Source organism: Pongo pygmaeus, chromosome 13 (genome assembly GCF_028885625.2).
Source record: "Pongo pygmaeus isolate AG05252 chromosome 13, NHGRI_mPonPyg2-v2.0_pri, whole genome shotgun sequence".
In the NCBI taxonomy this organism is placed as follows: domain Eukaryota; kingdom Metazoa; phylum Chordata; class Mammalia; order Primates; family Hominidae; genus Pongo; species Pongo pygmaeus.
In genome coordinates, this window is record NC_072386.2 from 57,027,939 (window position 1) to 57,042,064 (window position 14,126).

At 41.3% G+C, this 14,126-nt stretch overlaps 1 protein-coding gene across 2 annotated transcripts in view; it reads right to left on the reverse strand.

Annotated features, from left to right (window-relative positions):
• Nucleotides 1–135: 135 nt before the first annotated feature.
• The window catches only part of DMRT1 (doublesex and mab-3 related transcription factor 1), a 126,682-nt gene continuing 112,691 nt past the window's right edge, over nucleotides 136–14,126 (reverse strand). For both annotated transcript variants that reach the window (XM_054502270.2, XM_054502269.2), the window contains exon 5: nucleotides 136–1,236. In XM_054502270.2, coding sequence (XP_054358245.1) covers nucleotides 1,082–1,236 — 155 coding nt within the window. In that variant the 3' untranslated portion in view covers nucleotides 136–1,081. The remainder of the gene's footprint in view (nucleotides 1,237–14,126) is intronic.

The window sequence follows — 14,126 nt, forward strand, 5'->3', positions numbered from 1 at the left end:
CAAGATGGTCAGGTTATTGATTACAACAGATGGGGGTGAAATCAAATAGATGTTTTCAAAGCACAGAGCGAAGAAAATACAAGTAATTTCTTTTTTCCTGTTTAATACCGCTCACCAAATATACACACAAGAAAATTCAGTCATCAATAACATTTTTATTTCAGGTACAGCTGCAACTAAGCAGAACAATGAATTTTTTTAGACTAGTTTCATTTCAGGATGGCTTCTGTTACATAACAAAGTACTCCATAGCAATTTTTAACAAAATAATGAACTCAAATCTAGCAACTTTTAAAGATGTACTTATTTCCAAATCAGATTACACCCTAAGGTTACAACAGTCTAGATTGCATCCATTTTTTTCCAGTAGTAGAAGGAATGTATGATAAACTCATTCTACAAACACCACTCAGGAACTCTGCATCACTACGGTCACTTTAAATTGCATTGTTTTCAAATTACACCCTTTACCAAAAATGCAGCAATTTTTTTTACAGGCTTTAATGTTTCTGATTATATTTCAGTTACGTTTTGGATTGGGAGGATGGGGTGGGGCTATTTCCAACAGCAACACACACAATATATCCATTTAGCGGACTTCTAAAAAAATCACTAATTTTGCCTGCTCTTTTCTTCTCACCCGTCAGCTAACTTGGCTAAATTTATATCTTTGCAGGTTTTTAAAAAATACTTAAAAAAAAAAAAAACCTAAGGCACCTAAGATTTCATTTTAAAACTAAAAGTAACATCTAATTAGATGACTCATTTAGAGGCACACAAATGGCTTCACTTGAATGAATTCTTTTATTTCTTGAAAACTACATGAAACCGGTGTCATTAAAAAAATGAACACTATTATTTAAACTCCGTGAGCAAAGCACTTAAATCATGCAGATGGTAGTCACGGACCCTAAAGTACTACAAATGTGTTACAGCCTCTGGACTAAACTCTAAGGAATATAAACCAAATACGTTCTCAACAGTTAAGATAGTATGAGTCAATGCAAAATATTAACAAACCCCATGGAAAGTGGAATAAGCCTGTTACTCCAAGTCAACCGCCATCGGCAGCAGGCACTGCTCACTCGTCCTCCTCGATGACGGGAGTGACTGTGAAGCTGCTGGGCTCCGACGCAGGCTCACATTCAAGCACTGCCTTTGTGCTCTTGTTACTAATAGGAGAGCTGCTCGAGAGGGAAACCAAGCCAGAATCTTGACTGCTGGGCGGCGAGAATACTGGGAAGTGAGGGGAGAGAGAAAGGGAGAAGAGTATGTTAAAAGTGGCTGGTCTTTATACATTCATTATTCAATTAGGTTACAACAAAGAAAGTGGCGCTCTCCATTTCTATTCTGAGTTGAAAGTGTTTTTATAGACACTCATTAAAACTCCTAGCATTTCTTTAGAATAAAAAAATAGTATTCTACACAGTATACCTATTTAACGAAAGGAGTAAGCTAGATAGCAGAGTTCCAGTTTAACGTTCATTAAAAAACAAAAGTCGGCTGCATCCTCTTTGGGAAACTATTTCCACCCTTCACCCGACTCCTCCCCTTTATGCAAAGGATGCTGATGAAACTTGTCAAGTGATCCATCTGACAAATTACCCCAAGCAAGACTCCACCCATGCATTTCCACCATGACAGGTAACCCACCCTACTTTTTCAAGATACAGCAGGTGAAGTTGATAGCATATTAACTTTACTGTTATTTCTCTTGGCATAACAGGACAAAGACGGGGGGAAGGGGATGTCAGCATACATAACTTTTAAAAAGTAAAAGACAGTAAATGGGAGAGAAAAATTTTAAAAACAGAAAAGTAAATAAATTACATAACACTAAAATAGAAGTCAGATACAAATTGTGAAAGCAAACCTAGGAAGATAAAACTCCACTGGAAAACCCACATTAAATATGAAGGATGCAAAAGTAATAATGTGTTAAGCAACTTTTGCAACCTTAGCAGCCACAGTAGATAAAAAACTTAAGCAAAAGGGTCTCTGACCTTCTTAACCTTAGCTGAGTTTAGATCCACCCCCCAGAACTCCCTTCCTGCCTAGTGTGAATGTAATTAAGGGGAAGCTGCAGTGGTAATTTCTCTCCTCATTAATTTCCTGATTGGTTTCAGCCTCAGGATTCTGCCGGGCAGTAGTTTGTCACCAATTCCAAATGGCCAATCGTTAATACTAATGTTTGTGTAACTAACTGCCAGCATCTGCCACGGCTTCTTGTACAACAATAATGGTGAAAGGGTACATTAGTGCTCCTGTGTTAATTCAGCTTGTGTTCATCAATAGGGAAATCTATGATGTAATTAGCAAAATGCATTGGGAGCTGAGTGCTGAAGTCATTTGTAGAGAACTAAATCATGGTAGAAGCTGTACTGGGTCCTGATGTGTTTGCCATCAATACTTATTATGTTTGGAATTTAATAAGGTATATTACCATGCTGAAAAGAGACCTTTTTACAACTGAACACTATTTACGCTTGTTATGGGTTTGGAAAAGGTTTGCTGCAGCTAGTGGAACCACACAGAAATAAAAGAACAGAGCTGGGATTTAAGAAGCAGACCCTTAACCACTCCACTGGACCGAATTCTTTTAGAAAGCCCCCTTCTTCCAGTGTGACATATGGGTAGACAGATAGACAAATGGATAGTTTTGTACAGCTACCTCAATATCCAAGAAGGAAAGAGATTATCTGAAAATTCAGTAAGTGAATAAATTTGAAAAACAACTTGGGCAATTTCCTGACAAGTGGTTACTTTTTATATTGATAGATTTGTTTAGTCTTTAATAATGTAAATAAAAAGCAAAGGATGAGTTTGTAAGCTTTAAAATGTAGGAAAATAATTTTTTTAATTTAAAGGGAGTCATTAAGTAGTATTTTATAACAAAAAAGCACACATATGCATATATAAATATAGCAACCAAAACTAGGAACCTAGGAAATCTGAAGCCTTCATCTTATTACAGTTCATAAAAGTATCTTACTAAATTTGTATTGTTATATGCATTTAAATTCCATGCAAATCCAAGGTGATTTATTAATTGTATACGTGCACCTGGCTGTCATATATATGTACAGAGAAATGTTTTCCAAAGGCAGCAGACTGCTTTGAGATCTTGTTACTATACAGATCTGGAGAGCCAACTAAGAGCTTCCTGGAGTCCATGAGTTAATGTCCCCACCCCCAACCAGTGACAGAAGTTTCTCTGTATAGAAGCTATGGGGAAGAACAGTAAACATTGCTGACTACTACCTGTATGCCACACACATACTTTAGTGAGGTATTTCACCCTCAAACCATTTACTGAGAGAATTACTCTCCCCATTTAACATAGGGATCCTGTGCAAGCTGTCAAGGGCAGCACTGTACTGGTTAGGCTGACTCTGGCGTGCTCTGGCCCCTGCACCAACTTTCTCCTGGGCACCACATTTCGGAACTGGCAGCTGAACCTTCCCAATCCCTGTGTGAGTTTAAGGAGGCAAAGCAACGGACCTTTGCCAAGCTGATGCAGAGGCTTGTAAAGGAATAGGTATGTGTTCTCCCAACATGTTCAGAGCCCTGGGCCTGTTTCCAGTTAGCAGCTGACTGGGAGATGCCCTGGGAGATGCCCTCTCCTCATTTAGCCAACTTGGGACTAAAAAGGGGAGGACTGGGAATTCTGCAAAAGAAAGGAATTTGACAGTATCCCCCTTTTGCTCTAACTTGCCTTATGAATATTTTCTTGGAAAGTACTCTTGCGATGGGGCCACAAAGCATGCAGAATGTTACCTGCATGGACTAGGGGGGCTCCAAGCATATTTTTAATGCATGACTGCACTCTAGAGAAAATGTAAAACTCACCCTGTTTTGAAAAACAGCTGTATTTTTTATAGTGTTTCTCCACTCAAAATTTAAACCCATGTTATTTTTACATTTGTTCAAGGCTTAGCATTGTTTTTAAATAATAGGCTGTTGAAGTTAGGGATAGTATCTGTTTAAACTCATTTTTGTATAGCACCTCATAGAGTTCTAAGTACATGAAAAGATTTAGTGTGTTTTTCCTTAGTGACTATTGTCCAAAATCACTTTTACTACCATCCTTAAAGATCGTCCCTCAAAGGTATCTTTTCCATTTTAATGCAGCTTCCTTAAACTTTTGGAAGGAGAAGGGCTAATAGTTGACCGTTGTAAATTATTTCATACCAATTAAAAATTCAAAAATCAAAATGATGCTTTTCGCTCTTTGATTCTAAGAGGTCCTACACAAGGCTAATTTCAACTCAAAAGTCTTGTTTTAGGTCATTTTGTAAAACTGCTAACTCCTAGCGTCAGTGGCACTGTGGGGGAACATAGTATTGGTAGCACTAGAAATTGGTTCAATCTCTCTGGACAGCAATCTAGTGACATGTAATAAGAACCATAAAGCTGTTCAGCCCCTCTGACCTGGTAATTCCACTCTGGGGAATAACCCCGAAGAAAGGAAGAATAATTGAGCCTGAGATGCTCAACACACCATCAGTGAAGATGTTAGTGTACTGCTCTTGTGCTTGGGGAAGGGAGTTGGGGCCAGCTGCACTGGGGTTGGGGGCAGGAAGCATTCACAGGCAATAAACAATTAAGGATTATACTACCCTATAATCATTGATAGCCTCCCAGCATTTACAGAAATGGAAGAAATTATTTCTGCACACCACAGCAGAGACTGAAAAGTAAGGAAAAGAGAAAAGGAAAACTTGCCAATCTGATATTTTTTTGTGTTACAATGAAAGGTGGGTAAACCTCCGAGGCTGACCCTTGTTTGAACCAGCAAATCTAGTATCTGTTTTCTCTCAAGAAGCCTATTTGTCTACCGAAGCTACTGGGATGTTATTTTATTATGATTTAACAATAAACAGAAAACCTTACACAGGATCATTCTTACCAACGAGGGGAAAAAACACTTCAAGATGATTTTGATGCCATCTAACCATGAGTATTCTTTTTGAAAAATATTTATACTGTCAAAAAAGAAAACCTTCTTAAAAAAAAAAAAAAACAAACCTCTAAGCGCTAAATCTTTTGACATTGCAAAGACCCCTGACTTTTAACTTGAATGATCTGTTGGAAGTCAATGGACTGGAACGAATAATTCTCTTCCAGTGATGTGAGAAAACAGGATATTCATGCTTTAAAAACATTTTTCCTTCCTCCATATGTTAAACACTATTAAACTCCTAAGAAACCATTTTAAAATAAAATACAAGTGGCATTTTTCAGTTGTTAGCAACTCTTCATCTAGATGCCGACTGCCAAGGCAGACAAACAAAATTGCTGGCCTCTTCAGTTTCCTAGAGTTTGTAGGCATAAGAAAGAATCTGATGAAAATTTCTTAAACAACAAATTCTTCCACTTCATGATAACCATAGTGTTTGGAAATAAAATCATGTGCAATCAATACCACTTAGCATATATTTAATGTTTCACAATAGAACTCTTTTCCAGAGTGGAACTGCTGCCCTTCTCACTAACATTTAAAATAATTAGGATTATCTTAGCTGTCCGAAGCTTGGCAGGTTCAGTCTGTACTTTCAAATAGCATTAATTCTTGGCACTCAGAACAAGGGATAAAAGGTAAAGATATGAATGGAGATCTTTATTCCACCTGATCTATCATGGATTAGCTCATTCTTTTCCAGTTCATGCCTGCACTCTAGTTAAGAAGAAGGCTGAGCTGTAACTGATGTAATTAGAAACCACAAGCTGAGAAAAAAATAGCCCTTTGGTAATCTCCTCCATTTACTATAAATTTACTAAAAAAAAGTAATGATCGTTGAAACAATTAAATGTGTTTTTCCCCCGAATGCAATTAAAGAGTAGTGATGAGAGAGTGGAGCATAGGATTGTGTTTTCCGTAACACCATATCTTAGTTATCAGCTTTAAAATCGAGTATCAGTTTTGAAGGGGGCTAGCTCTGCACTTTGCGTATTGTAGAGAGAACTGGCCAATCACTGTAAATGAAAGATCCTATAGATGGAATCAGGTAAATTAAATGAAAGATCCAATAGATGGAATCAGGTAAATTATCAGTGATTCCTCGTTGATACAACTATCACAACCTTTGCAAGCACTGGGAAATAGCATACTTTAAAAACTAGGTGAACTTAACAGAAAGTACATATTTATGCAACATTACCTCTTTCCCTCTAAATTTCATGTAAAACATAATGTACACACAATTCACAAAATAATAGTAGACCAATTTTTTAACTCTCAAAAGGAACAGAAGCCAAGCAAGCATCCTTCTGCAGCATGTCAGAGGTTGGGAGAGCACTGGCCCAGGAGTCTGAGAACCTGGGCTCACAGTCTGGTCCTACTGTAGCTGCAGATTAGTTTCGCTGCTGCTACTTGTGAAACTAAGTGATAATGTACCCATCAAACTTACTCCCTTCGCCACTTACAGAGTTCAACTGATAAGCAAAGGGAAGAAGGCTTTTTTGTTTATATTAACATGGTATGCAAAAAGGGAAGAGAAAGAAGGGGCGCATTCAGCCTTATACCCCACCAGGGACTCAATCAAAATCAGCTCACGGCCAGGCGTTCCTTCTCCAATGCCACCTCCACCCCACCCAGGCCCTCCTGGACCACAGCATGGCAGCTGGTAGGTCCCCAATGCCACCTCCACCCCACCCCACCCCACCCAAGCCCTCCTGGACCACAGCATAGAAAGCTGGTGGGTCCCCACATTCCCTGCTTGTTTCATGGAGGAGGTCACCACAAGCAACTTGTGTCTCAAAGCCATGAATAATCAACATGTCCATGGCAGCAGCCCTACCCTGATAGGGGCTCGGCACCCCTTGAAGTACCTCCTCTCCCCTCACTCCTCACCTTCCAAAAAACCCTTCTTGCCTGTCAGCAATGGTGATGCTCCAGACTGCTCCCTTGCCCCGAAACTCAGTCAGTTGTGGGAACTTTCCTCCCACTAACATCTCTTCCTAAACCCTCTCAGAGGTGAGCAAGCGTGCACACGAGGGGCTGACTCACTTTTACTGACTCAGTTGCCTAGTCCCATCCAGGGGTGTCACATTTGGTGATACACGCAATCCAAACAGTCAAAGTCACTCTAAAACTATGTTTTAACCAAAATATATTGTCTTAACACCTAATCATCGTGTGGCTTTTAATTCCCTTTAGTAACAACATCCTGCAGTAAACCCACAGACTGGCTAACTCTTTGCTCTCCTCTCCTCTCCAGTAAAATAAACACAACCTAGACTTTTAAGAAAACTCCTCTGGTACCTGGGACATTGTTTAAGCATCCTGCGCCCTAGTTTCTCCATCTGTGAAAAGGCGGTAATAACAGATAGTTGTGAAGATTACTGGAGTAATGTTTACTCAACAAATATTAGTTTCCTTAATTCCTCTGTCAGCTGTCTAAATCTCCATGTCTTAATGTGAGAAGATTCTTGCTTTTGAACGCATCAGAATCATATCAGGATTTAGTACAACGTCTGTTTATTCCAGGCCACACACACATGTTGCCTTTTTCAGAGAACCAGGAATACATGTTTACTATGTAATACCCTGAATGTCACATCCAAGAGGCAAAACAACCTATTCCTCACTTGAACGGGCCCTTTGTTAACACCAGTTCTGCCTTTTTCAATCTTTTTGAGGAGGGAGGTGAGAAAATGGCTGGCATCAAATCAAACACCAGAATGTCTGTGAACATACTTTATAAACCAAACAGAAAATAGCGTTATTATCCCATGATCAAGCAAACCATCCCTTCAGACTAGCATTTGGAGGAAGGAAGAATCTGTGGTTTTTGAGCCTAAGTTTGTCCTAAAAGTTGGGAACTCTGGGAAGTACATGGCACAGGTGTCAATGTCTCCAAATAAGTACAGGTCTCATCTGTTCCTAATCTACAATTACTGGGTTCCTGGAGCCCTGTCACAACGAGGCTTGCGTTCTGAGAAGAGCAAAGAGTTACCCAGTGTGTGGGTTTACTGCAGGATGTTGTTACTAAAGCGAATTAAAATGAGGCATTCCAGAAACTGTCCCTGGGTCAGAATGCAACAGAGTAGAGGGGTCAGGTGTGTGGGCTCCGGAGGCGGGCTGTCTTACTACCTGAAGACCCTGGACAGGTCCCTTAACCTCTCCATGTCTCTGCTTCCTCATGTGTAAAATGGGGATACAGTAGAGCACTTAGGAGGATTCTACACAAGGCGTGGGGCCCCATTAAGTGATACGTTCCCTACTGTGGTCACCCATACGTGTGGCCCGGTGACAACCACATCTCAGCACCTGATGCTGTCTGAACCGAGCCCTGTTCCTAGCGTCACTTCTCAGCACTGCTCCCCTACTCCACTTCCCTTGTCTACACCTGCCCCACCCCACCCTACTTCATCTTTCTTGAGCTTGAAGAGGCAGCAGAAACACAGCCTCCTTTCTGGGAGACTGTTTTCCCATCACACTGCACGCTAGGCAGGAGGGCTGGTAGGGAGGCCTGCTTCTGGCTGGCTCCTCTGACTTAGGAGTACCTGTCAGGCTGGGCCAAGCCCAGCTCCTACCCCTCAGCCAGGAGCAGCCACCATCTGAGAATTGTCCAGAAAGACCAGGAGCTCTACCATCCACACTGGCACCTCAATAAACACCCTGTGCCTCAGCTTCCTCAATTGTAAAAGAAGGTAATAAATATCTCACAAAGTTGCACTGAGGATCAAGGAGACAAAATAGTTTGTAAACCCTAAAGGTCTATACACTTGTTACTCATTATTTTCTGTCCCCTCTCCTCTGGCAGATGCCTATACTCTTCTCCAGGAAAGAATTGTGAGTGTCTGTACTCCATTGTAAATTAATAGGATTTTTATTAAACATTGGTTGAGAAAGGAAAAAAAGTGACAACACACTCAACACCTCTGAATGTTCTTGGACAAGTTTCAATTCTGATGTGAAGGAAAGTCAACGATTGCTTTCTTCATCCCTCTTTACACACCAAAAGACTGAAAGTTAAAATGAATTCCAAGCTAAAACCTGAGCCTGTTGTTTGTGCTTTTCGCGGCATCATGTATAGGCCTTCAGTGACACTTAACCATTCCTGAGGCTGGGCCAACAGGCAAGCCGACTCCACTGAATCAGGCTAGGGCAAAGAGCCAGTAGAACCACCTGGAGGCAAAGACACAAAGTCCGCAAGGTAAAAGACAAACCTCGGGTAAATGGAAATTGAGCTGAGAATGTCTACCATCCATTGTCCAGCACAGTGCAGAGCACATAGTGGGTGTTTAATAATGGATGCATGAGTGAGAAAAACAATAGAATTTAGCCTTCACAAGACACACTGCAACCATGAAACAGGACTAACCTATGCATGCACTAGCAAAGACAGTCTCAAGTCTAAAACCAGTTTAAGGTGGCCGGGTGCGGTGGGTCACGCCTGTAATCCTAGCACTTTGGGAGGCTGAGGTAGGTGGATCACCAGAGGTCAGGAGCTCAAGACCAGCCTGGCCAACATGGCAAAACCCCATCTCTACTAGAAATGCAAAAATTAGCCGGGCATGGTAGCACATGCCTGTAATCCCAGCTACTCGGGAGGCTAAGGCAGGAGAATCGCTTCAACCTGGGAGGCAGAGGTTGCAGTGAGCCAAGATCATGCCACTGCACTCCAGCCTGGGCAACAGAGCAAGACTCCATCTCAAAAAACAAAAAACAAAACAAAACAACAACAACAACAAAACCAGTTTAAGGAGTTTAGAGTACAAGTGTTTGAATCAATTCTGCCTGTAGTTACTACATAGTGACTCTATGCAAAGCCTGGACACAGAGGCAAAGGGAAAAGCAGCATCAAACACACCCTCTGACAAGCGGTGGCACCAGGACCCTGTCAGCCCAGGCCAAAGGCCCCCAGCTTTTAATGACTTCCTCAGGGACTCTGTGCAATGCAAATGAGTGCTCAGATCCACATATAGGTGCCATGACTGGGTTGGCCACACATACCACAACTGCATTTGAAAACAGACTTAAATATATACGTGATCATCTCAGTAACGAAGGCAGGCTGGGCAAAGAAGATGCTCTATGAGTCGTCTCTGAAATAGACTTGTCATTTGATTCTGGGAAAGCTGTATTCTCAGATACAAGAGGAATCAAACCCATAAAGTAGGCTGTGACATTTGCCACTCTACAAACTAGGCTGGCTGTCCAGATATTTTGCAGTATGAGAAAATTTTAAAGCAGCCTTGCAGAAGAATCACAGATGCTCTAGCCTGAAAGGGTAAGGTGTGATGGAAATCCCAACCTTGATGGGCATCTCGTTAAGGCTAAGAAAAAGGATTAGTTTTGGAGTCAACACCACTGCCAGGGGAGCTGGTCACAATAATGTCAACACTGCCTTCTCATCTAGAGCTCCAATGAGCTTGGTTTCCTATCTAATCCATAAACCGCAGTTAGCCTTTCACTTTAGATTTATATAATGTCTAATAAAACACAATGTTTAACAAAATATTTATACTTAGGATGTGCATCTTTAGCTATATGGTTTTTAGAAAGTTTTTCATTTAAAAATATTCTGGGCCAGGCGTGGTGGCTCACGCCTGTAACCCCAGGAGGGTCAGGAGGTCCAGGCGGGAGGATCACCTGAGGTCAGGAGTTTGAGACCAGCCTGGCCAACATGGTGAAACCCTGTCTCTGCTGAAAATACAAAAATTAGCTGGGTATGGTGGTGTGCGCCTGTAATCCCAGCTACTTGGGAGGCTGAGGCAGGAGAATCACTTGAACCCAGGAGGTAGAGGTTGCAGTAAGCTGAGATCACGCCATTGCACTCCAGCCTCAGTGACAGAGCAAGACTCCATCTCCAAAAATAAAAATATTCTGACACTTTGCAATTAAGTGGATATGAGAGAAAGTTCCCAAGCCATTTCTCAAGTAGAATTTTATAGAATTTACAGCTTATAATTTGAAAATAAATATTGTCACACAAATGATATGCTAGTAGCACGGTAGAGGATTGCATACAGCAAATTATTTTCTCTTTACTACTGGGAGATTCATATTCCTCAAAAAGCAAATATTAATACTATTTATGGTGAATGTTACATGTAAGACACAAAACTTCAATGTTGGCTTATCATACTATGCCAACTATTTCCTTCTGTTTCTTTCTAACTATAACTAGCATTAATGAAAATTTAAGATTCATAAATTATTAATATTTTCATCTTTTTTTTCTTTTTTTAAAAACAGAGTCTCGCTCTATCCCCCAAGCTGGAATGCAGTGGCACGATCTCTGATCACTGCAACCTCCACCTGCGGGTTCAAGTGATTCTCATGCCTCAGCCTCCCAAGTAGCTAGGATTACAGGCGCCTGCCACCACATCTGGCTAATTTTTGTATTTTTAGTAGAGCCAGTGTTTCGCCATGTTGGTCAGGCTGGTCTCGAACTCCTGACCTCAGGTGATCCACCTGCCTCAGCCTCCCAAAGTGCTGGGATTACAGGCATGAGCCACTGCCCTCAGCTCAATATTTTCTTCTAAAATAGAAGAAGGCAGCAAATACCAGGACACACCTAAATAGAACATACACGAATCGAAAAACTATCAAGATTGAACATTTTAGGCATTTCCAGACATGAGAATACATGCCTACTCAAAGTTGCACATGTTATTTTACCACCTAAATATAACACGGCCATCATGGATGATAAGGTAAGTTCAGATTACAGAAGCAAGTGCACACTGTTTAGGAATGGTTCACATTAAGGGTGAAGAGAAATAAGAAAATAACAGCACAGACTGTGTAGGCTTTTCTGAAATAATATTTCTATACATTGCATAAGACTCCAATTGCTAAAATTCTTTAATATATGTATTTCTTAAAACATTTTTGTGGTTTAAATACCTTCTGTCCAATTAGTCCCAAGAAAGGACTTTAACCCTAAAGAGGTTTAGTCTCTAGGCAATATAAGGCATTCAGGGAATGTTATTGTTACTGTGCCTTCTTCTCTCCAGGTGTTTATGATATTTTTAATTGTTTCTGGACAGGTGAGCTCATGCTCATGTTTTGACAGGCATTTTAGTCTGCCTTCAAGAAAAGATGTTCCATTGGGTATGGACATAAAGATGGCAACGATCAACACTGGGGACTACTGGCGGGGAGGCAAGGGTTGAAAAATTAACTGTTGGGTACTATGCTCAGTACCTGGGTGACAGGATCATTCATACCCCAAGCCTCAGCTTCATGCAATATGCTGATGTAACAAATCTGCACATGAACCCCCTGAATCTAAAATAAAAATTAAAGGGAAAACAAAAAAGGTTTTCCTTTTTCTCCCTAGCTGCAGCCCACCTGAAGCCAAACTTAATTGTAGCCTTTCTTAAGGGGCTTCTCAGAACCACCACCTATGATCTCTGCGTGAGATGATCCCAGAAAGCGCCTATTGGTACTGGGTCAACAGAGCGAGGCTCTGAACTTAAGGAAAGAAAGGCTGGCAGTTATTTACCAAAGCATGAGATAAATTTTTATTAAATTATTTCTTCCCCTGGTCAACAAATTGGCTTCTTCCAGCATTTGCTTAATTTTTTATTGTAGTAAAATACACATAGCATAAAATTTATCATTTCACGATTTAAAAATTGTCTGTATGGCCTTTTAAATTTTGAGTGTTTTTTTTGTGTTTTTTTTGTTTTGTTTTTTTGAGACAGGGTCTTGCTCTGTGTCTGCACTCCATGGCTGGAGTGCAATGGCTCAATCATAACTCACTGCAGCCTCAAACTTCTGGGCTCAAGTGATCCTCCTGCCTCAGCTTCCCAAAGTGCTGGGATTACCGGCATGAGCCACCACACCTGGCCCTTAACAATTTTCAAGTGTAGCGTTCAGTGAAGTACGTGCATTTGAAGTACATTCACAACCACTGCCACCATCCATCTCCAAAACTTCATCTTCCCAAACTGAAATTCTGTACCCATTAAAAAATAACTGTCCATCCTCTTCTCCTCTCAACCCCTGGCAACCACCATTGTACTTTCTGGCTCTATGATTTTGACTACTGTAGGTACCTCATATAAATGGACACATACAGTATTTGTCCTTTTGTGTCTGGCTTATTTTACTCAGCATAACGTTCTCAAGTTTCATCCATGTTGTAGAATACATCAGAATTTCCTTCCTTTTAAAGATTAAATAACATTCCACTGTATGAGTATACACCATTTTGTTTATCCATCCACGCACTAATGGTCATTTGCATTGCATCCGCCTTTGAATAATGCTGATATGAACATGGGTATACAAATATCTCTTTGACACCTGCTTTCAATTCTTTGGAGTATTTACCCAGAGCAGAACTGCTGGACCGTATGGTAATTCCATCTTTAATTTTTTGAGAACTGCCATATGGGTTTCCACAACATCATTTCACATCCCCACTGGTAATGCACAAGAGTTCCAACTTCCCCACATCTCAGCAACACTTATTTTCCGTTCACTGGTTATTTTTTAAATGACAGCCATCATAATGGGTGTGAAACGCAGGATTTAGTTTTTTGCTGCTGCTTTTTTTTGAAACAGGGTTTCATACCCATAGCCCGACTGGAGTGCAGTGGCACTATCACGGCTTACTGCAGCCTCAACTTCATGGGCTCAGGTGATCCTCCCACCTCAGCCTCCCCAGTAGCTGAGACTACAGGCATGCACTATCATGCCTAGCTAATTTCTTGAATTTTTAGTAGAGGCAGGGTTTCGCCATGTTGCCCAGGCTGGTCTTGAACTCCTGGGCTCAAGCCATCCACCTGCTTCGGCCTCCACAAGTGCTGGGATTACAGGCGTGAGCCACCACACCAGCCAAGTTTTTTGCCTTTTTTATACTAATATTTTCCTTCCTTCCCTTCTTCCTGCTCTCCCTTAGTCATGACCTACTGTCCTGTCTCTATTTTATTACACAGAAATGCTGGCAAACTGGCTACTGTCGAACTCCCAGAAAACTTTCCTCGTGCTCACATGTAACTGCTGGTCACCAATGCCAGCGGCCTGCCCTGCTCTTTCCTGCCCTCTCTCAGGAGCACTGAACAGGTGGTGCCCGTGCCCTACCCTCTCCCTCCTCCCCAGTCCTCAGGTCACAGTACTCTCCTTTCTGCAGGCCCTCCCCACTCCACTGACCACCTCTTCT